The sequence below is a fragment of the Tamandua tetradactyla genome, chromosome 2, assembly GCF_023851605.1.
Source record: "Tamandua tetradactyla isolate mTamTet1 chromosome 2, mTamTet1.pri, whole genome shotgun sequence".
Classification (NCBI taxonomy): domain Eukaryota; kingdom Metazoa; phylum Chordata; class Mammalia; order Pilosa; family Myrmecophagidae; genus Tamandua; species Tamandua tetradactyla.
The window spans coordinates 27,843,374-27,867,250 of record NC_135328.1 but is presented as its reverse complement, the minus strand read 5'-3'; the positions used below and the strand labels follow the sequence as shown (position 1 = coordinate 27,867,250).

The 23,877-nt window shown below is 38.2% G+C and overlaps 1 protein-coding gene across 1 annotated transcript in view; it reads left to right on the top strand.

Moving 5' to 3' along the window:
- The window catches only part of CTNNAL1 (catenin alpha like 1), a 91,099-nt gene that overhangs the window by 63,211 nt on the left and 4,011 nt on the right, over nucleotides 1-23,877 (top strand). Inside the window, exons 12-15 of the mRNA XM_077141372.1 lie at nucleotides 734-771; nucleotides 13,417-13,467; nucleotides 13,560-13,714; nucleotides 22,248-22,296. Coding sequence (XP_076997487.1) covers nucleotides 734-771; nucleotides 13,417-13,467; nucleotides 13,560-13,714; nucleotides 22,248-22,296 — 293 coding nt within the window. The remainder of the gene's footprint in view (nucleotides 1-733; nucleotides 772-13,416; nucleotides 13,468-13,559; nucleotides 13,715-22,247; nucleotides 22,297-23,877) is intronic.

Sequence of the window (23,877 nt, the reverse complement as noted above, 5' to 3'; positions counted from 1 at the left end):
TGAAAATCAGCAATTGCGTATGGTTTACATTTTCTTGATATCAAGAAGTAATTACTGTTCAAATCTTATCTTAAATTCCTAACCTCAGATATCACAAACTAGCTTTAAAAAATCTGTCATCCATTGTAACCTGACTTTATACATGATCTGAAAGCTGGAAAGGGCAGGGATGAAGTGGGCATTACACAGGTCCGTCCTTTCTTTAGTTATTTGCTTCCTGCCCTGTGTTAATACACAGCCAAAAGACTGGTTATTTGTATTATTTTGTCTTCATATCTTGTACACTGGGGTTATCCTGTGCCCTGACTGGGGGAATGCATTATGAGGTTAGTTGTAAAGAATCTGGTCTGGTACTTCCAGAGAAGGAAGCAAGTAGCGATACTGACACAGATGGAAGAGGAATCTGGTTTCATTAGAAGCAGTTGCCATAAAAGAAATCCACTATGAGGGAAATGGTTGCGGTGAAGTAAATGTCAATGAGACATTTTGTCTTTCTGCCTTTCTGTTAGGGGAGGTAGAGGTTAGCCAACCTAAGTGGCTTAGAGATGCAGCTTCATGCTCACCCATCAAATTACTGTTTCTGAATCATGTAATTAATAGACTGAATTATTAAAAATAATGCATAAATAAGATTACTATTTGTTTAATAATATTTTTAAAGGTAAATGTGACTAATAGAAAATGTATTAAAATCTGTATACAAAATCTGTTTCAAACTTTATGTTATTTGTAGGAGAGAAGTACGGCTACCTTTCACTTCCAAAGCCAGTGGTAAGTAGAACTGTTTTGTACATTTCAGAATGTTTTTATTCAGAATCCAAATTATGCTGTCACCTGCTTATTGATGTTCCTCCTCCAAATAATTTACATAAAGGAACAAAGTTAGGATATTAAATACTGACAGATTTGAAGGGAGAAATAGAAGATTCTACATTAATACTAAGAGCTTCAGTATGACACTTTCAATAATGGATAGAACATCTAGACATAAGATTAATAAGGAAATAGAAGACTTAAATGATACTAAAAATTTACTGGACCTAACGGACTTATAGAGGACACTTCATCCAACAACAGCAGAAAGTATTCTTCTCTAGTGCTCATGGATTATTCGCCAGGGTAGACTATATGTTAGTCACAAAAAAACAAGTTTTAGTAAATTTAGTTTTCTCAGCACCATTTGTTGGAGACTACTTTCCTAATTGAGTAATCTTAGCACCTTTGTCAGGAATCACCTGGCTATACCTTTTGTCTGCATTCTTAACAGATTCATAAGGTTAGTTACCTTTAAGTGACCTTCAGTGTTTTCACTGACTATATGAGAAGCCAGGGATTGATAAATGGGGGATTTCACATTTTTTGTAATAAACAAGAGAGCAGAGCTAAAAGGCAGAGCAACCCTCATTTATTTCACTGTGTGGGTCTCAGAGTTCCTTAAGTGTTTATTTTTCAGCTCTTAATATCCTGAACTACAATGAGAAGATGTGGCAGGTGCTGTTATACATACATAGGATTCCCAAAGACTCTTGTCTAGGATAAGACCAAAGAAAGCAAAAATAAAAGAAGATGGAACAGGAGAGGTTGATTCTCTTAGATACTTTCCGGTTTGCATAACACAAACTCTCCTATCCTCCCCGTAATCTTTAAAATGTTGTACTTACCTATGATCCAATAGCAACAGGTGATAAAAAGGTGGAACCACATTCTGAATTGCATGAATTGAACTGGAGGGCTAGAATGTTATATGACAACAATTACAGCTGGCAGAAGTATCCTCCGTGTCAACATGAGCAGGTCAAAATGCATGTCACTGAATACAGAATTTGTATGGGTGATATTTTATTAAAAGAGCCTTTGTGTGGTCACATAGAGTTTTTTGGGGGGTTACATCCCACTTTTCAGGATGTTTACACAACCTAGTTTCTAATATAAAGAAATCAAACTCCTTGAAGGTCTGTATCTAAATTATAAATAAATACATACAAACTTTTAAATATCAGTGACACATTGACATTTTACTGTCTTAATTCTTATGAAGTAAAATTCTTAATTCAGTAGTCTACACTGTCAACATAAATTATAAAATTATGAAATTACATCGCACACCTATGTTCATAATGGCATTATTAACAATTGCTAAAAGAAGTGCCTCATGTGTCCTTCAAACAATGACTGGATTATCCAAACGTGGTGTATACATACAAAATATTAGCCAGCTGTAGGCACGCGCCCCGCAGCAGCCGAGCCGCCCGACCTCCCTACCCCCTCTCTTTCTCCGCCGGCCCGCCGCGCGGCGCACGCGCCCCGCAGCAGCCGAGCCGCCCGACCTCCCTACCCCCTCTCTTTCTCCGCCGGCCCGCCGCGCGGCGCACGCGCCCCGCAGCAGCCGAGCCGCCCGACCTCCCTACCCCCTCTCTTTCTCCGCCGGCCCGCCCCTCCTCCCCCTCCTGCTCCGGCTGCTCTCCAACCAACACGGTGCCCTCTTCCCCCGCCTTCACCGTGCTCCTCCGCCACCAGCCTCGACAGCCTTGCCGCCCTCACCTTTCCTCCTCCAGAACAACTACTGGGGGAGTGGAGATAATACAGAGCAGCTCCCGGAGCCACGAGGGAGATTAAAGGGACAGCGTACCCCATCCTGGAACGGCTGACTATCTGGGAGAACCAGCTCCGGTGAGATCACCAAGGGGCACGGGCTTTCCTGGGTGGGACAGCAAGCGACCGGAGTCCCTCCCTTCCACCTTCCCAGGCCAGCTGGTAGAATTGGACAGGCGGTCCCCTTAGGCCGCGGCGGCTGGTGCCCCCACCACACGAGGCCCCCCGGAACAACTGAGATAGTTGGGTCGGAAATCCCCAGACTGCGGAGAACAGTGACCGGGGGATCCCTTCCAAACACGTGACTCCCCCGTCGGCTGGGAACAGTGCACTCTCCCGGGCTGCGACAGCTGGCGCCCTCCCGCCACGCTTGGTGCCCCGGGCCGACTAGCTAATTTGGCCGGACGCTCTCCTGTGCTGCGACAGCCGGCGACCCTCCCCGCGTTTGGAACCCCGGGCCGGCTGGCATTCTTCCAAGACGCTTCGGTTGCCGAACCTCCCCTACGGCGAGAGTTTTCCAGAGTTGAGGGACCCACAGCAACTTTCGCTGGTGGAACCCACAGACAGGCGTGTGCCACGTGCGCCACCTACTGGGCAGGATAGAAAGAACAGAACCGAGAGACTGCGCAGAAAAATCTTTCAACCTGTGGGGTCGAACACCCGGGGAAATCTGACTAAATGCCCAGACGCCAGCAGAAGATAACGGATCACGCTCAGAAAATTGAACATATGGCCCAGTCAAACGAAGAAACCAATAGTTCAAATGAGATACAGGAGCTGAAACAACTAATGCTGAATATACGAACAGAAATGGAAAACCTCTTCAAAAACGAAATCGATAAATTGAGGGAGGACATGAAGAAGACATGGGCTGAACATAAAGAAGAAATAGAAAAACTGAAAAAACAAATCACAGAACTTATGGAAGTGAAAGATAAAGTAGAAAAGATGGAAAAAACAATGGATACCTACAATGACAGATTTAAAGAAACAGAAGATAGAATTAGTGATTTGGAGGATGAAACATCTGAACTCCAAACTATCCGGAAAAGAATGGAAAAATTTGAACAAGGTATCAGGGAACTCAAGGACAATGTGAACCGTACAAATATACGTGTAGTGGGTATCCCAGAAGGAGAAGAGAAGGGAAAAGGAGGAGAAAAACTAATGGAAGAAATTATCACTGAAAATTTCCCAACTCTTATGAAAGACCTAAAATTACAGATCCAAGAAGTGCAGCGCACCCCAAAGAGATTAGACACAAATAGGCGTTCCCCAAGACACTTACTAGTTAGAATGTCAGAGGTCAAAGAGAAAGAGAGGATCTTGAAGGCAGCGAGAGAAAAACAATCCGTCACATACAAGGGAAACCCAATAAGACTATGTGTAGATTTCTCAGCAGAAACCATGGAAGCTAGAAGACAGTGGGATGATATATTTAAGTTACTAAAAGAGAAAAACTGCCAGCCAAGACTCCTATATCCAGCAAAATTGTCCTTCAAAAATGAGGGAGAAATTAAAACATTCTCAGACAAAAAGTCACTAAGAGAATTTGTGACCAAGAGACCAGCTTTGCAAGAAATACTAAAGGAAGCACTAGAGTCAGATACAAAAAGACAGAAGAGAGAGACATGGAGAAAAGTGTAGAAAGAAGGAAAGACAGATATGATATATATAATACAAAAGGCAAAATGGTAGAGGAAAATATTGTCCAAACAGTAATAACTCTAAATGTCAATGGACTGAATTCCCCAATTAAAAGACATAGACTGGCAGAATGGATTAAAAAACAGGATCCTTCTATATGCTGTCTACAGGAAACACATCTTAGACCCAAAGATAAATATAGGTTGAAAGTGAAAGGTTGGGAAAAGATATTTCATGCAAACAACAACCAGAAAAGAGCAGGAGTGGCTATACTAATATCCAACAAATTAGACTTCAAATGTAAAGCAGTTAAAAGAGACAAAGAAGGACACTATATACTAATAAAAGGAACAATTAAACAAGAAGACATAACAATCATAAATATTTACGCACCGAACCAGAATGCCCCAAAATACGTGAGGAATACACTGCAAACACTGAAAAGGGAAATAGACACATATACCATAATAGTTGGAGACTTCAATTCACCACTCTCATCAATGGACAGAACATCTACACAGAGGATCAATAAAGAAATAGAGAACCTGAATATTACTATAAATGAACTTGACTTAACAGACATTTATAGGACATTACATCCCACAACAGCAGGATACACCTTTTTTTCAAGTGCTCATGGATCATTCTCAAAGATAGACCATATGCTGGGTCACAAAGCAAGTCTTAACAAATTTAAAAAGATTGAAATCATACACAACACTTTCTCGGATCATAAAGGAATGAAGTTGGAAATCAATAATAGGCGGAGTGCCAGAAAATTCATAAATACATGGAGGCTCAACAACACACTCTTAAACAACAAGTGGGTCAAAGAAGAAATTGCAAGAGAAATTAGTAAATACCTAGAGGCAAATGAAAATGAAGACACAACATATCAAAACTTATGGGACGCAGCAAAGGCAGTGCTAAGAGGGAAATTTATTGCCCTAAATGCCTTTATCAGAAAAGAAGAAAAGGCAAAAATGCAGGAATTAACTGTCCACTTGGAAGAACTGGAGAAAGAACAGCAAACTAATCCCAAAGCAAGCAAAAGGAAAGAAATAACAAAGATTAGAGCAGAAATAAATGAAATTGAAAACATGAAAACAATAGAGAAAATCAATAAGACCAGAAGTTGGTTCTATGAGAAAATCAACAAGATTGATGGGCCCTTAGCAAGATTGATAAAAAGAAGAAGAGAGAGGATGCAAATAAATAAGATTAGAAATGAAAGAGGAGACATAACTACTGACCTCACAGAAATAAAGGAGGTAATAACAGGATACTATGAACAACTTTACGCTAATAAATACAACAATTTAGAAGAAATGGAAAGGTTCCTGGAAAGACAGGAACAACCAACTTTGACTCAAGAAGAAATAGACGACCTCAACAAACCAATCACAAGTAAAGAGATTGAATTAGTTATTCAAAACCTCCCTAAAAAGAAAAGTCCAGGACCAGATGGCTTCACATGTGAATTCTATCAAACATTCCAGAAAGAATTAGTACCTACTCTCCTCAAACTCTTCAACATAATCGAAGTGGAGGGAAAACTACCTAATTCATTCTATGAAGCCAACATCACCCTCATACCAAAACCAGGCAAAGATATTACAAAAAAAGAAAACTACAGACCAATCTCTCTAATGAATACAGATGCAAAAATCCTCAATAAAATTCTAGCAAATCGTATCCAACAACACATTAAAAGAATTATACATCATGACCAAGTAGGATTCATCCCAGGTATGCAAGGATGGTTCAACATAAGAAAATCAATTAATGTAATACACCATATCAACAAATCAAAGCAGAAAAATCACATGATCATCTCAATTGATGCAGAGAAGGCATTTGACAAGATTCAACATCCTTTCCTGCTGAAAACACTTCAAAAGATAGGAATACAAGGGAACTTCCTTAAAATGATAGAGGGAATATATGAAAAACCCACAGCTAATATCATCCTCAATGGGGAAAAATTGAAAACTTTCCCCCTAAGATCAGGAACAAGACAAGGATGTCCACTATCACCACTATTATTCAACATTGTGTTGGAAGTTCTAGCCAGAGCAATTAGGCAAGAAAAAGAAATACAAGGCATCAAAATTGGAAAGGAAGAAGTAAAACTATCACTGTTTGCAGACGATATGATACTATATGTAGAAAACCCAGAAAAATCCACAACAAAATTACTAGAGCTAATAAATGAGTACAGCAAAGTAGCAGGTTACAAGATCAACATTCAAAAATCTGTAGCTTTTCTATACACTAGTAATGAACAAGCTGAGGTAGAAATCAAGAAACGAATCCCATTTACAATTGCAACTAAAAGAATAAAATACCTAGGAATAAATTTAACCAAAGAGACAAAAAACCTATATAAAGAAAACTACAAAAAACTGTTAAAAGAAATCACAGAAGACCTAAATAGATGGAAGGGCGTACCGTGTTCATGGATTGGAAGACTAAATATAGTTAAGATGTCAATCCTACCTAAATTGATTTACAGATTCAATGCAATACCAATCAAAATCCCAACAACATATTTTTCAGAAATAGAAAAACCAATAAGCAAATTTATCTGGAAGGGCAGGGTACCCCGAATTGCTAAAAACATCTTGAGGAAAAAAAACGAAGCTGGAGGTCTCGCGCTGCCTGACTTTAAGGCATATTATGAAGCCACAGTGGTCAAAACAGCATGGTATTGGCATAAAGATAGATATATCGACCAATGGAATCAAATAGAGTGCTCAGATATAGACCCTCTCATCTATGGACATTTGATCTTTGATAAGGCAGTCAAGCCAACTCACCTGGGACAGAACAGTCTCTTCAATAAATGGTGCCTAGAGAACTGGATATCCATATGCAAAAGAATGAAAGAAGACCCATCTCTCACACCCTATACAAAAGTTAACTCAAAATGGATCAAAGATCTAAACATTAGGTCTAAGACCATAAAACAGTTAGAGGAAAATGTTGGGAGATATCTTATGGATCTTACAACTGGAGGTGGTTTTATGGACCTTAAACCTAAAGCAAGAACACTGAAGAAGGAAATAAATAAATGGGAGCTTCTCAAAATTAAACACTTTTGTGCATCAGAGAACTTCATCAAGAAAGTAGAAAGACAGCCTACACAATGGGAGACAATATTTGGAAATGACATATCAGATAAGGGTCTAGTATCCAGAATTTATAAAGAGATTATTCAACTCAACAACAAAAAGACAGCCAACCCAATTACAAAATGGGAAAAAGACTTAAACAGACACCTACCAGAAGAAGAAATACGGATGGCCAAGAGGCACATGAAGAGATGCTCAATGTCCCTGGCCATTAGAGAAATGCAAATCAAAACCACAATGAGATATCATCTCACACCCACCAGAATGGCCATTATCAACAAAACAGAAAACGACAAGTGCTGGAGAGGATGCGGAGAAAGAGGCACACTTATTCACTGTTGGTGGGAATGTCAAAGGGTGCAACCACTGTGGAAGGCAGTTTGGCGGTTCCTCAAAAAGCTGAATATAGAATTGCCATACGACCCAGCAATACCATTGCTAGGTATCTACTCAAAGGACTTAAGGGCAAAGACACAAACGGACATTTGCACACCAATGTTTATAGCAGCGTTATTTACAATTGCAAAGAGATGGAAACAGCCAAAATCTCCATCAACAGAAGAGTGGCTAAACAAACTGTGGTATATACATACGATGGAATATTATGCAGCTTTAAGACAAGATAAACTTGTGAACCATGTAATAACATGGATGGACCTAGAGAATATTATGCTGAGTGAATCCAGCCAAAAACTAAAGGACAAATACTGTATGGTCCCACTGTTGTGAACGGACATTCGAGAATAAACTTGAAATATGTCATTGGTAACAGAGTTCAGCAGGAGTTAGAAACAGGGTAAGACAATGGGTAATTGAAGCGGAAGGGATACAGATTGTGCAACAGGACTAGATACAAAAACTCAAAAATGGACAGCACAATAATACCTAATTGTAAAGTAATCATGTTAAAATACTGAATGAAGCTGCATCTGAGCTATAGGGTTTTTTTTTTTGTTTTTGTTTGCTTGTTGGTTTGTTTGTTGTTGTTGTTTTTTACTATTACTACTACTTTTATTTCTTTTCTTTATATTAACATTTTATATCTTTTTCTGTTGTGTTGCTAGTTCCTCTAAACTGATGCAAATGTACTAAGAAACAATGATCATGCATCTATGTGATGATGTTAAGAATTACTGAGTACATATGTAGAATGGTATGATTTCTAAATGTTGTGTTAATTTCTTTTTTTTCTTTCCGTTAATAAAAAAAAAAAAAAAAAAAATATTAGCCAGCTGTAAAAAGAAATGAGGTTCTGATACATACCACAACTTGGATGAAACTTGGATGAAGACATCATGTTGAGTGAAATAAGCCAGAAATTAAAGGACAAATATTGTATGAGCTCACTGTTATGAATTAATTAGAATAAGCAAATTCATAGGGTTAGAAACTAGAATATGGGTTATCAGAGGCTGGGGTTGGAGTAGGGGATGGGGAATGAATACTTCATTAATTCAGAGTTCTTGTTTGGGCTGATGGAAAATTTGGTAATAGATGCTGGTGATGATAGCTCAACATTGTGAACAATTCCTTGTTGATCCTCTGTCTGGTTGTTCTATCTGTAGAGGACAGTGGTGCATTGAAGTCTCCTGCTATTATTGTTGAAACATCCATTACTCCCTTCAGTTTTGCCAGTATCTGCCTCATGTACTTTGGAGCTTGATTGGAGACCTACACATCTATGATTATGATTTCCTCTTGCTGAATTGTCCCTTTTATTAATATGTAGTGTCCTTCTTTGTCTCTTATGATGTCTTTATATTTAAGTCTATTTTGTCTGATATTAGCAAGCTACTCCTGTTTTCTTTTGGTTACAGCTTGTATAGAAGATCTTTTTTCATCCTTTCACTTTCAACCTAATTGTGTTCTTGAGTCTAAGATGGTTTCTTGTAAACAGCATGTAGAAGAATTATGTTTTTTAATCCATTCTGCCAGTCTGTATCTTTTAGTTGGTGAGTTTAGTTTGTTAATGTTCAGAGTAATTACTGTAAAAGCAGTTCTTACTATACCATCTTATCCTTTAGTTTTCATTTGTCAGATCTATGTGTTCTGTTCCTTCTCTCTCTTTTCATCCTTTAAGTTACCATTATTCTTATTCTTTAATTCTGTGCCCTCCTCCAGCTCTTCCTCCCCTGTCTTTTTTTTCAACTGGTAGGGCTCTCTTTAGTATTTCTTGTAGGGCACATCTCTTTTGACTTGTTCTCTCAATCTTTGTCTTTGAAGATTTTAATCTCTCCCTCAGTTGTGAAAGATACCTTGGCTGGATAAAGAATTCTTGGCTGAAATCCTTTCTCATTCAGTATCTTAAATATATCATACCACTACCTTCCTGCTGCCATGGTGCCTGTTGAGTAGTCTGAAGTCAGTCTTAGAATTTTCCCTTGAATATAGTAGATTGCTTTTCTTGTGCTGCTTTCAGGACTTTCTGCTTCTCTTCAACTTTTGACTGTTTTATTAGTGTGTGTCTTATAGTAGGTCTTTTTGAATTTATTCTATTTGGAGGTCGTTGGGCCTCTTTGATCTGCATATTTATGTCTTTTATAAGGATTTGGAAGTTTTCCCTGATTATATCTGCAATTAACTGTCATAGCCCTTAACTCTTTTCTTCTATGTCTGGGGCACCAGTGATTCTTATATTTGTGTGCCTCTTGTCTATTATTTCCCTAAGATCTAGTTGCATCTTTCTTGCCACTTGTTCTTTTGTGCACACTAGTTCAATTATTATGTGCTGTAGTTCACTTATTCTTCCTTCTGCTTCTTTGGATCTGCTAGTGTATGTCTCTAATATATTTCTAATTTGGTCTTGTGGTAGTTAGTTTCAGTTGTCAACTTGGCCAGGTGAAGGCACCAAGTTCTATTGCTGTGGACATGAGCCAATGATACATGAACCTCATCTGTTGCTAATTACATCTGCAGTTGGCTAGGAGGCGTGCCTGCTGCAGTGAATGATGTTTGACTAAATTGGCTGGTGCTTAAATGAGAGAGCGCAACGTAGCACAGCCCAAGCAGCTCAGCATACCTCATCTCAGCACTCGCAGCTCAGCCCAGGCCTTTGGAGGTGCAAAAAGGAATCACCCTGGGAAAAGTTGCTGGAACCCAGAGGCCTGGAGAGAAGGCCAGCAGAGATCACCCTGTGCCTTCCCACGTAAGAAAGAACCTCAGTGGAAAATTAGCTGCCTTTCCTCTGAAGAACTAACAAAATAAATCCCCTTTTATTAAAAGCCAATCTGTCTCTGGTGTGTTGCATTCCAGCAGCGAGCAAACTAGAACAGGTCTACTGTATCTTTCACTTCTGTGAGATCTGCCATTTTTCTATTTAATCTTCCAAATTCTTCTTTATGCTCCTCTGAGTCTTCCTGATATACTCTCTCTCTTTATAAATATCCTTGAGTAGTTGTTCCATATACTGTGTCCCCTCTGGAATTTTGATCTGGTTGTTTGGCTGGGCCATTTCTACTTAGATCGTCACATGCTTTGTGATTTTCTGTTGTGTTTGGGGCATTTGATTATCTTGATATGGTTATTTTGCAAGTTGGTTTCCTTCACTCATCTAAAGTTTTGTATTTATTTGGTTTTGTGTAGAAGGTTTCCTTTTGCACTTGGTTTGTCAGTTATTCCCCACCAAATCGAGGTCTGGATCTTATGTAGGGGATACAATTCAACTTTTGAAGGTCTATTAGAAGCTAGGCTGGGGTGCATAGGTACTTCACTGGTAAGATGGCTGTCCACACAGGAGACCCAGGCTTGACCTCCGGCCTATGTACCCCTCCAAAAATATATAATAATAAAATAAGAATATAATAAAAAACATGAAAAGATGACAACAAAAACAACAACAAAACACACCTGAACAGTAGTAGGCCCCAGAGTCAAAAGGAGATACCCCAAGATAAAGTGGAAGTTAACTCTGACTGGTGCCACCAAAGGGAGAGCAAATTTAAGAAAAAATAAATAATAAAATAAATGAAATAAAATAGAGTAATAAAAATATGTAAATAAGAAATCAATTAAAAATATAAAATATCCATAAAAAAGTAATGAAAAACAATTATACTATCAATAAAATATATATAAATATATATTTTAAAAAGGGGAGAAAAGAATATTAGGGGGAAAAAAACCTAGACAGAGAGTTAGCCTGCCTTCACTTACCCTTCTAGCAGTTGGCAATACTGAGGCATCTCCTTCCCTCAGGCTCTCCTCTCCCCAGTTTAGCAGCCAGGCTGTACTTCTCACTTCTTGCCAGCAGGTGGCACGCCTGAGGGTCCTCCCCCCTCAGGCCCACCCCTCCTGGCCTGGAGTAATTTGAGCAGGACATGCAGGGGGTAGATCCGCTCCCAGCAGTGGCAGCTGGACTGCTGGTCCCCACCAATAGGACTGAGGAGCCGACCAGTGACTGGGGGATCAGATGACCCGCAGTGCCCAGTGCATGGCAGTGCACTAGACACAGCGCCTATGGTTATTCCTGGTGCCCAGAGGCCCAGCCCTTGTAGCGGGCAATTGAGTCTGCCTCTAGGCTCCCCCGGCTGCTGTCACCTATGGACCTGCTCGGGAAGGTCTCCCTAACCAGCATCTGAGGCAGGCTGGAGCGGAGGGATGGTCAGTTCCCTCTAATCGACCTTCCCCTCACCCTGCAGCTCCTTCCCAGTGGGGGTTGTGATCACCTAAGCCAGCGCGCTCTCTCTGTCCTGATCCCTCGCCTCTCTAGAGACCCCGTCTGATTGCTCACACCCCAGGTCCGCAGTCCCGGTCATTTTTTCCCCATCCCCTACCTTGATCCACAGAGCAGGAGTAACTCATTCTACTTTGCTCTGCCATCTTCCTGGAAGTGAAGCTGTTCTGGTCTGTAGTTACACTGATAACAGAGCAGCTGGTCAGCAGTAACAAGTGGTAGTTATGAGAAGGGAAGTGAAAAACTGAGATGTTCAATATATATACCTCAAAGGTAGCGGGGATGGTGTATTTCATAAGCTACGTGGGTATGTGAATGTTTTATTATGATATACACTTTATGTGCCTGTGTGCAAATATGAATTCAATGTGTGTATGTGTCTGCATATAACTTAAATAAATTTTTCCTTAAAAAAAAAAGTGGTTCCCTCTTTCTCCTGCTCTCTTTGCTTCCACCAGCCCTCGCCCTGCTCGAGCCCCTGCTCCAACCATGGGCTCTCCAACTAGACCTCTGAGTGGGAGGAATCCCCAGCCTGGGCAGCTGTCACCAGAGAACCGAATGTGGTTTTCAAAAAAATATTGTTAATGACAGTCATAAGCTTCTTTAATACTCTGTCTTCAAATAAATAGGCATTTATGTGCCAGCCTGGTAACTTTACTAGTGTAGAATATTTTCTCCACGTCTAGGGGGAAAACATTCAAAGTTCCAAATAAGTTACCTAAAAATAAACATGCTCTTTCAAACACAGGGACCCATTGAACATATTGGTTCACATATTTAATGCTAAATTCTAAGTATAATCTCTGCAACTACGACATGTATGGGACTAGCAATTGAGATGTCAGTGAAGCTAAGGTACTAAAATTTAACCCAGGGGCAGGGGCAGATTGATTAGAAGAATTGGATCTGAGTCATAACTTAGGGATATATGGAAAACTACATGTAGTAGCTAATTTTATTATTAATCATTTTATATAAGAATTATTTGAACATTATAATCTTATAAGGGGTCAGGGAGGTTTGGGGGACATAATAACTGGACTCTGAGAATACTGCCAAAGAAGCCTGCATCTAAAAAGCATACAGCAAATGCGAGCACAGAGGACATGGGGCAGGTAAGACACGGACGTCTTTTCCCTGGCCCCAGATTTCAAACCCACGACCTATTCAGGTCTAAACTCATATACTAGTGGAGAATATTTGCAATTGGTTATTTACATTAAAGTACTTACTATAATTTAACTATATACCAAATATGTTTACATTAAAATTATATGCCAGGCACTTTGTTATGCTCTCTGTTATTGTTGTGTTTCCTCACAATTGAAAGCACTGCTTTTTATGTTATCTTAAATCTTTATATTGTCACAGAAGAATAACCCAAACCTGAAATCACTGAAGCCGGACAAGCCTGACTCTGAGGTAGGATATTTTCCTTCGTGATAGTCTTCCATCTAGTCTTCCTTTAAAACAATAGCGACAGAATTATCATGATTAAAATGTATGCTTTGTAGGAGCAAGCCAAGATTGCCAAGCTTGGACTGAAGCTGGGTTTGCTCACCTCTGACGCAGACTGCGAAATTGAGAAATGGGAAGATCAGGAGAATGAGATTGTTCAGTATGGACGGAACATGTCCAGTATGGCCTATTCTCTGTATTTATTTACTAGGTAAATACACTCACATTTTTATCTTTTTAAATCAATCTAATAATATCTGATGTAAAGAAAAATTGCCGTGATAAATCCTTAATACATTGAAGTAGTATGAAATGTGTGGTAAAAAGACCTAATGTAGGTCTGAAAATAGTTTACATAAGTGAGTGAATCAAGAAGACATTCATTAGGATTTAGATTTAGACAGGATCCTATTCTAGGTTTGTGCCCCATTCTTTCTATAATTTTGAAATAACTTTACATCTTGCTCTTCTCACTGAAACAGTTGTCTCTCCCAACCAGCACAAGGCTAAAACCATGCCTTCTGTATTTTGATAAAATTGACTAAACACAGATCAAAGAAAAGAGCTGTAAGGCCTACCACTGAAGATCTCAGTTGGTGCCAAATCTCTGTAAATCAGCATTCAGTGTGTAATGAGAATTTGCCTGACTTTACTAACGTGACTTGCCGTCTTGTCCATATTATCAGACTCCGGGTCAAATGCGTTTTTGAAGTCAGTGCTGATCGCATTCCATAACTTTCCAGTGTAGTCTGTACATACGGTATAGTAACTCTGCCTTGGTAAATATTTATCAATTTTTTTTTTGCCCAATAATCTGTTCTTGAATTTTCTCAAGTAGTGACTTCAAACTTTTCACCCAGTTTCTGAAATCTGTTCTATTTTTGGAAATGTGGAAAAAGTTGATACCCCGTTTTCTCATCCCTCTCCTACTCATTTCGATTTTTGTAAAATATTTTTTTTCTATTGTGAAACAGAACATGTTTGCAAAAAAGCAATAAATTTCAAAAGTATATTTTAACAAGTAGTTACAGAACAAATTTCAACGTTTGGTATGGGTTACAGTTCCACAATTTCAGAGTTCTCCTTCTAGCTGCTCCAAGATACTGGAAATTAAAATAATTATCAATATAATGATTCATTCTGTTATACTCATTTGTTAAATCCTATCTTCTCTATTATAACTCCTCCTTCTCCTTTGATCCTTCTCCCAATCTTTAGGGATTAGAAAAGTTAGGACTATGTGCATTTTCACGTTTTCATGTTGAAAAGGGGTGTTGATAATATAGGATAGGGGGATGGAATTAGTTGATGTTTTTGGAGAGGTTGGCCCCACTGGGTTTCAGGACTTATCTGGCCTAGGAACCATCTGGAGGTTATAGGCGTCTGGAAAGTAGACTAGAGCAATCTTTTGTAGAATCTCAGATAGAGCCTTGGTATTCTTTAGGGTTAACATGGTATTGGTTGGGGTTTGGTAAACCTTGGCAATTAGCAATATCTACCTGAAGCTTGCATAAGAGTAACCTCCAGAATAGACTTTCAACTCTAGTTGAACTTTCTTAGCCATTGATATCTTATTTTGTTACATTTCTTTCCCCCTTTTTGGACAGGAAGGTGGTGTTGATCCCACGGTATCAGGGCTAGGCTCATCCCTGGGAGTCATGTCTCATGTTGTCAGGGGCACTTTCATCCCTCAATGTCATGTCCCACATAGGGAGGAGGGTAATATTTTCCTTGCAGAGTTGGGCTTAGGGAGAGAGAGACCATATCTGAGCAACAAAAGAGGTTTTCTGTAAGTTACTCTTAGACATAATTATAGTGAGGCTTACCTTCTCCGCTATAGAAATAAGTTTCACAGGAGCATACTTCAAGATCAGGGGCTTGGCATATTAATTTGGGAGTCCCTCATTTTTTAAAATTTTTATTGATAAAACAATGTACAAGTACATACATTCTTAACATACAAACATTCCATACATGGTGTACAATCAGTGGCTCACAGTATTATCACATGGTTGTATATTCATCACCATGGTCGTTTTTTAGAACATTTGCATCACTTCAGATAAAGAAAAAACTCATACATACTATACCTCTTACCCCTTCCTCTCATTGACCACTAGTATTTCCATCTACCCAATATATATATTTTTAATTTTAACATTTGTTCCCCCTATTATTTATTTATTTTTAATCCATATGTTTTACTCATTTGTCTATACCAATAGATAAAAGGAGCATCAGACACAAGGTTTTCACAATCACATAGTCACACTGCGAAAGCTTTAAAATTATACAATCATCTTCAAGAAACATGGCGACTGGAATACAGCTCTGCAGTTTCAGGCACTTCCCTCTAGCCTCTCTAATACACCTTAAACTAAAAAGGGGATATCTATATAATGTGTAAGAATAACCTCAAGGATAACCTCTCGACTCTGTTTGAAATCTCTCAGCCACTGACACTTTATTTTGCCTCATTTCTCTCTTCCCCCTTTCAGTCGAGAAAGTTTTCTCAATCCTTTGATGCTGAGTCCCAGCTCATTCTAGGATTTCTGTCCTACATGGCCAGGGACAACCCTGGAGGTTTACAACCCTGGGAGTCATGTCCCATGTAGATAGGGGGAGGGTGGTGAGTTTGCTTTGTTGCCAGGAAGGTTTCAACCCCTGGGGGTCATGTCCCATGTAGAGAGGGGGAGGGTGGTGAGTTTGCTTGCCATACTGGCTGAGAGAGAGATAGTCGACATGTGAACAACAAAAGAGGTTCTCTGGGGGTGACTGTTAGGCCTAATTTTAAGTAGGCTTAGCCTGTCCTTTGCGGGGATAAATTTCATATGAACAAACCCCAAGACTGAGGTCTCGGCCTATTGATTTGGTTTCCCCCACTGCTTGCGAGAATATCAGAGTTCTCCAAATGGGGAGGTTGAATTTTCCCCCTTTCTCGCTGTTCCCCCAAGGCGACTTTGCAAATACTTTTTTTTTTTTTTATTAATTAAAAAAGAATTAACAAAACAATTAGAAATCATTCCAATCTACATGTACAATCAGTAATTCTTAATAACATCACATAGTTGCATATTCATCATTTCTTAGTACATTTGCATCGATTTAGAAAAAGAAATAAAAAGACAACAGAATAAGAATTAAAACAATAATAGAAAGAAAAAAAACAAAAAAAACAAAAACAAAAAACCTATACCTCACATGCAGCTTCATTCAGTGTTTTAACATAATTGCATTACAATTGGGTAGTATTGTGCTGTCCATTTCTGAGTTTTTATATCCAGTCCCGTTGTACAGTCTGTATCCCTTCATCTCCAATTATCCCTTCTCTCTTTTTTTTTTTTTTAATTAACGGAAAAAAAGAAATTAACCCTACATTTAGAGATCATACCATTCTACACATGCAATCATTAATTCTTAACATCATCACATAGATGCATGATCATCCTTTCTTAGTACATTTGCATTGGTTTAGAAGAACTAGCAACATAACCGAAAAAGATATAGAATGTTAATATAGAGAAAAAAAATAAAAGTAATAATAGTAAAATCAAAACAAAACAACACAAAACAAAACAAAAACCTATAGCTCAGATGCAGCTTCATTCAGTGTTTTAACATGATTACTTTACAATTAGGTATTATTGTGCTGTCCATTTTTGAGTTTTTGTATCTAGTCCTGTTGCACAGTCTGTATCCCTTCACCTTCAATTACCCATTGTCTTACCCTGTTTCTAACTCCTGCTGAACTCTGTTACCAATGACATATTTCAAGTTTATTCTCGAATGTCCGTTCACATCAGTGGGACCATACAGTATTTGTCCTTTAGTTTTTGGCTGGATTCACTCAGCATAATATTCTCTAGGTCCATCCATGTTATTACATGGTTCATAAGTTTATCTTGTCTTAAAGCTGCATAATATTCCATCGTATGTATATACCACAGTTTGTTTAGCCACTCTTCTGTTGATGGAGATTTTGGCTGTTTCCATCTCTTTGCAATTGTAAATAATGCTGCTATAAACATTGGTGTGCAAATGTCCGTTTGTGTCTTTGCCCTTAAGTCCTTTGAGTAGATACCTAGCAATGGTATTGCTGGGTCGTATGGCAGTTCTATATTCAGCTTTTTGAGGAACCGCCAAACTGCCTTCCACAGTGGTTGCACCCTTTGACATTCCCACCAACAGTGGATAAGTGTGCCTCTTTCTCCGCATCCTCTCCAGCACTTGTCATTTTCTGTGCAAATACTTTTTTATTCATTGTTCAAATCACTCTCGGATTTATCAGGGCATCATTCTGGACCAACCTACAAAATCTCATGCCCTATTCAAGGTTTCATGTACTTACGGTGTTCAATTAAACTGTCCATATAAGTTATAGTAGGAAATACAGTAGTCAAAATATAAATTTTGTACAAATAAACATTTTTTGCTTTAGTCTCACATATAAGGTAAAGTTTTAAAATATGAAATACCGTCTATTTTCAACACCCTGCAATACTGACATTTCTTTGTTCTTCATGCAAAAACATTTTTTAATTTGTACATTTTGTCACTATCATTATACACCATAAGCATTCCTAGATTATACCATCTCGGTCTTTATTGTCTATCTTTCCTTCTGGTTTCATTTGTGCCCCCAGCCCTCCTCCCTCTATCATTCTCATATTCAGCTTTATTCAGTGTACTAATATTATTGTGCTATAATTAGGTAGTATTGTGCTATCCATTTCTGAATTTTTACAATCAGTCCTGTTGCACCTTTGTATCCCTTCAGTTCCAATTACCCAATATCTACTCTATTTCTATCTCCTGATAGCTTCTGTTCTTAACTGAAATTCTCCAAGTTCATTCATTAATGTTAGTTCATATCAGTGAGACCATACAGTATTTGTCCTTTTGTTTCTGGCTAATCTCAGGGAGTCCCTGATATTTGAGAGAATGTCAGGGGTTTCCCAGGTGGGAAGGTTTGATTGTTCCATATTTCTTCTCCAGTCCTTCAAGGGACTTTGCCATACTTTTTAATTATCTGCCTAACATACCCTGGGATGTATCTGGGTATTACAGTAGGCTGTACAGATTTACACACCCTCACTCCCATTCTAGGCTCCATGTGTTTGGGTTGTTTAAATAAGCTATCCAGGCAGTTTGATTTAGATTGTGTGTTACAGAAAATTTAGGTTTTGGACAAAATGAATCTCTCTGCCTTTGGTTTCATACAGTAGGTGAAGCAATATCATCCTTTGCCCTGTATTCTAGTTTACCTTAGTCCCAACCAGATCAGCTTCGTTCTTATCTTTGATAAAGTTTGATCTCTTTTTCAATTCCTTCAACAGTTGTATACAGCAATGCTGACATTCAGAGGTACAGAATTCCAACTGAGTCTAAGATGTCACACACATACCCAAAGTTGCAGGAAAATATCAGGTTATACACATATAGCACAGCCTCTCAGAATCTAGAAATATACTTGCAGCTCCAGACTAAATGTGACTCTCGTAAGACCTTAAAAAGCCAGACCCCAATTTTCTTATAAGTATTTTCTAAAGGAGAACATATAACAGATGAGTAAAACATATGGATTAAAAATAATAGGGGGAACAAATGTTAAAATAAATTTAGTAGATTGAATTGCTAGTGATCAATGAAAGGGAGTGGTAATGGGTATAGAAAAAAATAGAGGAAACAGGCTAAAATACATTGGGTAGATGGGAATACTAGCAGTCAGTGAGAAGGAGGGGTAAGGGGTATGGTATGTATGAAGTTTTTTCTTTTTTCTTTTTCTGAATTGGCACAAATGTTCTAAGAAATGACCACGTTGATGAATATACAACTATGTGATGATATTGATTATATACCAAGAATGGAATGATCATATGGTAAGAATGTTCATGTTTGTATGTTGTTATGGTCAAAAAAAAATTTTAAAAAAAAGACCTTACAATATGTTCATTTCTGACTTATTTTGTCCAACACAGTGTCCCCAAGGCTCATTTATTTCATTGCATGCCTCACGACTTTGTTCCTTTCTGTAGCCGTGCAATATTCCGTCATATGTATACACCGCAGTTCACCTTTCTGCTTCTTAGTCAGTGTACCCTTCAGCCACCTCCATCCATTGGGTGTCATGGATCACATCCAAAATAAACAATCTGTGTCTTACAGTATCCTCACTTGGTTGTACAGCCATCAAAAATTTTAGACAATTTTCATTAGTCCAAAGAGAAAAATAACAGATAAGCACACCCTCAAACCAAATAGCAAATCTAAACCATCCCTTAACTCTTATCCCCCCAGCACCGCCACCACTGATTACTTACCCCTGGTATTGCTGTGATACTGTTGATGTCTTCCTGTTAAATACAGGCCATAGCATGTAGTAGTTTCCCCCCATACTCCTCTTTGTACAAGATTCGTACCTTTGAAGTAGTTCATGCAAGAACTTATGTATATTTGTAGTATTAATGGGTGGGACACATGGCTCTATACAATCCCTTTCAGTCATGTTCACCTTCAATATGGCAATATTACTTATAAACCCGTCATTTCTCTCCTACACCTCACTGGCAACCATTCCCCCATCTCTAGCTTCTGTATATCTCTAGTTCCCCTATATCATTTCGAATTTGAAAAGATTGTCAGTAATGTATCACACCTGTAAATTATTTCAGTCTTCTGGAATGTCATCCATTTTGGTCTGAGGATTTAAACTAAGTTAAGGAAGTTAGGATCTCTACAACTGTTGTGGGTTTTGGGGCTCAGTATAAAGTACCTTTTTCCATCCACGTTCTGAACAAATTGAAAAATCAAAAGCAAAAATTGAAAAATCAAAATAATAAGGCAGATGTGGGCCAGTAACACTTGTTATTGATAGAGTTGATTTGGATAATGTAGCTTATTTCTACACCACAGACAGGTAGGTTTCTTAAAATGATCCCTAGATTGAGAAGTCTTACCATAACCCATAGGCATAGAATGTGTCTATAAAAACCTAGAAGAGCAGGTATGTTCCAAAGCCAGTGTCAATTACAAAAGAAAAAGGAGGGGAAAAAAGTTATCACACCCCATTTATTTTCACAATTACTGAAAAGACTGAAAAGAGGAGTGTCCACCCTCTGCGGGGTGGAATAAGTGAGGGAGCAGAGAGAAGCAAGGGTGTTGTGCTGATGGAGATGTCTTCACGTGGAAGAAAGATTAGGAGGGCAGAAGAAGCATCATGAAACTAAGAGGTTTCACTTCCTTCTTGGTGCTGTTTTCTGCCTTTTCTAAATAGACAGTTTTTCTTGGCGAAGAAGGCAGAAACTATAAGAACTGAGTAATTTTGTCTCTGGCCATCATTTGTTAGGGTAGGGATCACTAAAGCTCTGTGTGATGGTACTTGTTGTTCTGTTATGGTTTTTGGACAGGAATGTTGAAATTCAAGAAAAGAAAATGGATTTTGCCATTTTGGCAAGTCTTGGCAATGTAATTACCTCAGTGTGGTAAAATCTCAAGTTGGTTTTGTTTTCTGCCCATGCTGTGTACCTGTTTTTCCCCCAAGTCTTTTCCATTTTTCCCCTAAGACCTGTGGTTTAGGTGCTTCTTTCTGAGATCATCTGTTAGTTTTCACAGTATCCAGTTTTGCAGTTTCTCTGGACAATTTTATAGCCCTCCTTCAGGTTATTCTTAAAGGCCATCTTAATAATTTTTATAATTAAAAACAACATATAATAATTCATACTCCTTAATAATTTACATATTTATGATTTTCAAGTGCCATAGCATTTTTTTTCAGATTTCAAATTAGCAGTGCCTTACAGCTATTTTTCTTTTGTTTGTTTGTTTTGTTTCGGCATGAGCAGGCTCTGGTAATCAAACCCAGGTCCCTGGCATGACAGACGAGAATTCTGCCATGAGCCACTGCTGCACCACCCTATGCCTCTTAAAAGTTTTAAAAGCAGTTTCTGCTTCTTAATTTCATTTAATTTTCACAACAGTTTATCAGAGAAGAGGAATGATTTGTTCAGGTCTCGTAGCTCATGAGGCAAAGCTCATTGCTCTTAGATTCTAGATCTGATTCATACCTGTCTGTTGCTTGTCTTAATAATGCAGTCTGTTGCTCTCTTTGTTGTAATTTGCTTTTCATTTGTACAGTTCTTAATTGGTAGTTGTCAATCTGATATTCCCTAAAATCTGATGACAGTGATAGCACAAGTGTTGTTATGATTATTTTATAAATTCAAAATTGAAACTTAAATGACATGTCTCATCAGAGTTAGACAACTGAGTTCTTAACAGACTTGAAATTAGAATTAGAAATGAAAATTTCCTGGCTTTTGGTCTGATCCACTATTTAACAAAGGCCTTTGGTTAAGACATAATATTATGAATCTCATATATTTAATTTATGAAGCAATTTATATTTTAATTAAAAATGTTTTAAAAATAAAAAGGGACAAATACTATTTAAGTATAATTTATCAGTTTTAAAGTTTCTTTACATTGTAAGATTAACATATACATAATGTTTACTTCAACTAAAAAAAGTACCCTAAGAAATAATTGTTAATTAAAGTTGTTTTTTAGAATACAGTCTGTATTCAGTATTAGTGGGCTATTTACTACGATTAGTTTATTAATCTATTCAATATTATTCTTCAAAATTTGGGATCTGTTAATACACAAAATGCACTATAATTATATTATAAACAAATTTCCCCGCAAAATCTTGGTTCTTCCCTTCTTAATAATTCATTTTATTTCAGAGGAGAGGAGCCACTGAAAACTTCCCAGGATTTAATTCATCATCTAGAGGTATGTTTTGTTTCCATTTTATGGTGCAACTTCTGTTCTGGGCTAAAGTAGGTTATAACTGGTTTTCTAAATGATATACTGTATCATGTTGTGGGTTGCAGGTGCCTACACAAACACACACACACACGCACTGTAGAAGGTAAAAAAGTGGAAAGGTAGAGGGCTGAAATAACATTGTATGGAGCTTATGTCATTGTAAAGATACCAAAATATTATAGGTGTAAAATAAAATGGGTTTGCTGATAGTTAACATATGCAATAAGTTTTAGGTTTTCCTAAGAAAGTGAAAATACCCTGTCAGTAATATCTCTTATATGTTCCAGAGTTCCAGAGGCTTTTTGGCCTCTTCATTATTGAACTGGATGAATGATAATGACTAATTGATATAACACATGAGAAAGCATCTGTAATAGGCTAAAGCTTTTAGGAGATACTCAGTATATGTTAGTTTCCTTCTTTCTTCCATATTTCTGATGATTTAGGGCATTAGGGAGAGATACCTGTGTGCCTCTGTATGTCTACTAGAACTCCATGTAGGCCCATCTCTAATTCTCCTCCCTCCAGTTAGAGGCTTTGGATTGGCAAGTAGGTTGCAAGATACCTTTCTTAATTTTCCTGACCCTTGTTTAGTCTGTTTGCCTCTCTAGAAGCAGGAGCATTCCTGCATGTGAAATTTGAAGTTTCTGTCACACTGTGGTTCCCCTAATAAAGTGTCCTTTAGCATTCCCATAAGCCACTTCCTTTGGCAGAAAAACTATAGAAAATATTCCCTTCTGGATTCTTCTTTAGACTAGAAATAAGCTATTTCTCTTGAAGTATTCTCTTGAAACATTCTACATTCTATTTTGTTCTATTTACCCCATATGCATTCTTCAGTTAGGCAGTGGTTCATTGCAAAAGATAAACTACCCTCCTTCCTACTGCATAAGCTTTATTCATTAAACTAATGCCTGCTGAATTGTTTGGGAACTGAGATGAACATAAAATGGCATACATCATGCAAAAAGCATTTATCGAGCTTGTACTGTCAGATCCTGGGCTTAGGAGCACTGTGGAGGAAAAGTAAACAAAACAAAGCCCTTGTCCCCATGAAGCTTACATTCTCCTGAGAGGAAATAGACCAAAAGTTAAGGATATAATGTTCATATACTTAGAGATAAATAACACAGGATAAGAAGATAGAAGTGATGGAGGGGTGGCTAGAAAACACCACTTTGAGGATTTAACATTTGAGTAGAGACTTTAACGACATGAGGTAGAGTACCTGGGTGACTATTGAGAGGTAGACTATTTCAGGCAGACAGAACAAAGGCCCTGAGGTAGGGGTAGGCTCGGTGTACTGAAGAACAGTGTAAGGAGGCTGTGTAGATGGAATGGAGCTAGCAGTGGAAATGTGGTAAGATTACGACACCTCTGTTAGCTGTGAGGACTTTGACGTTTTTTTCTCAGTGTGAAGAAAAATCCATTGAGGGTTTTGAAGAGCAGTGACATAATCTTATTTAAGATTAAAATGTTTCTGGCCTAACCAACAGGGTAGATGGTACTGCCATTTACTGATAGGGAATACTGAGGGACAACTCC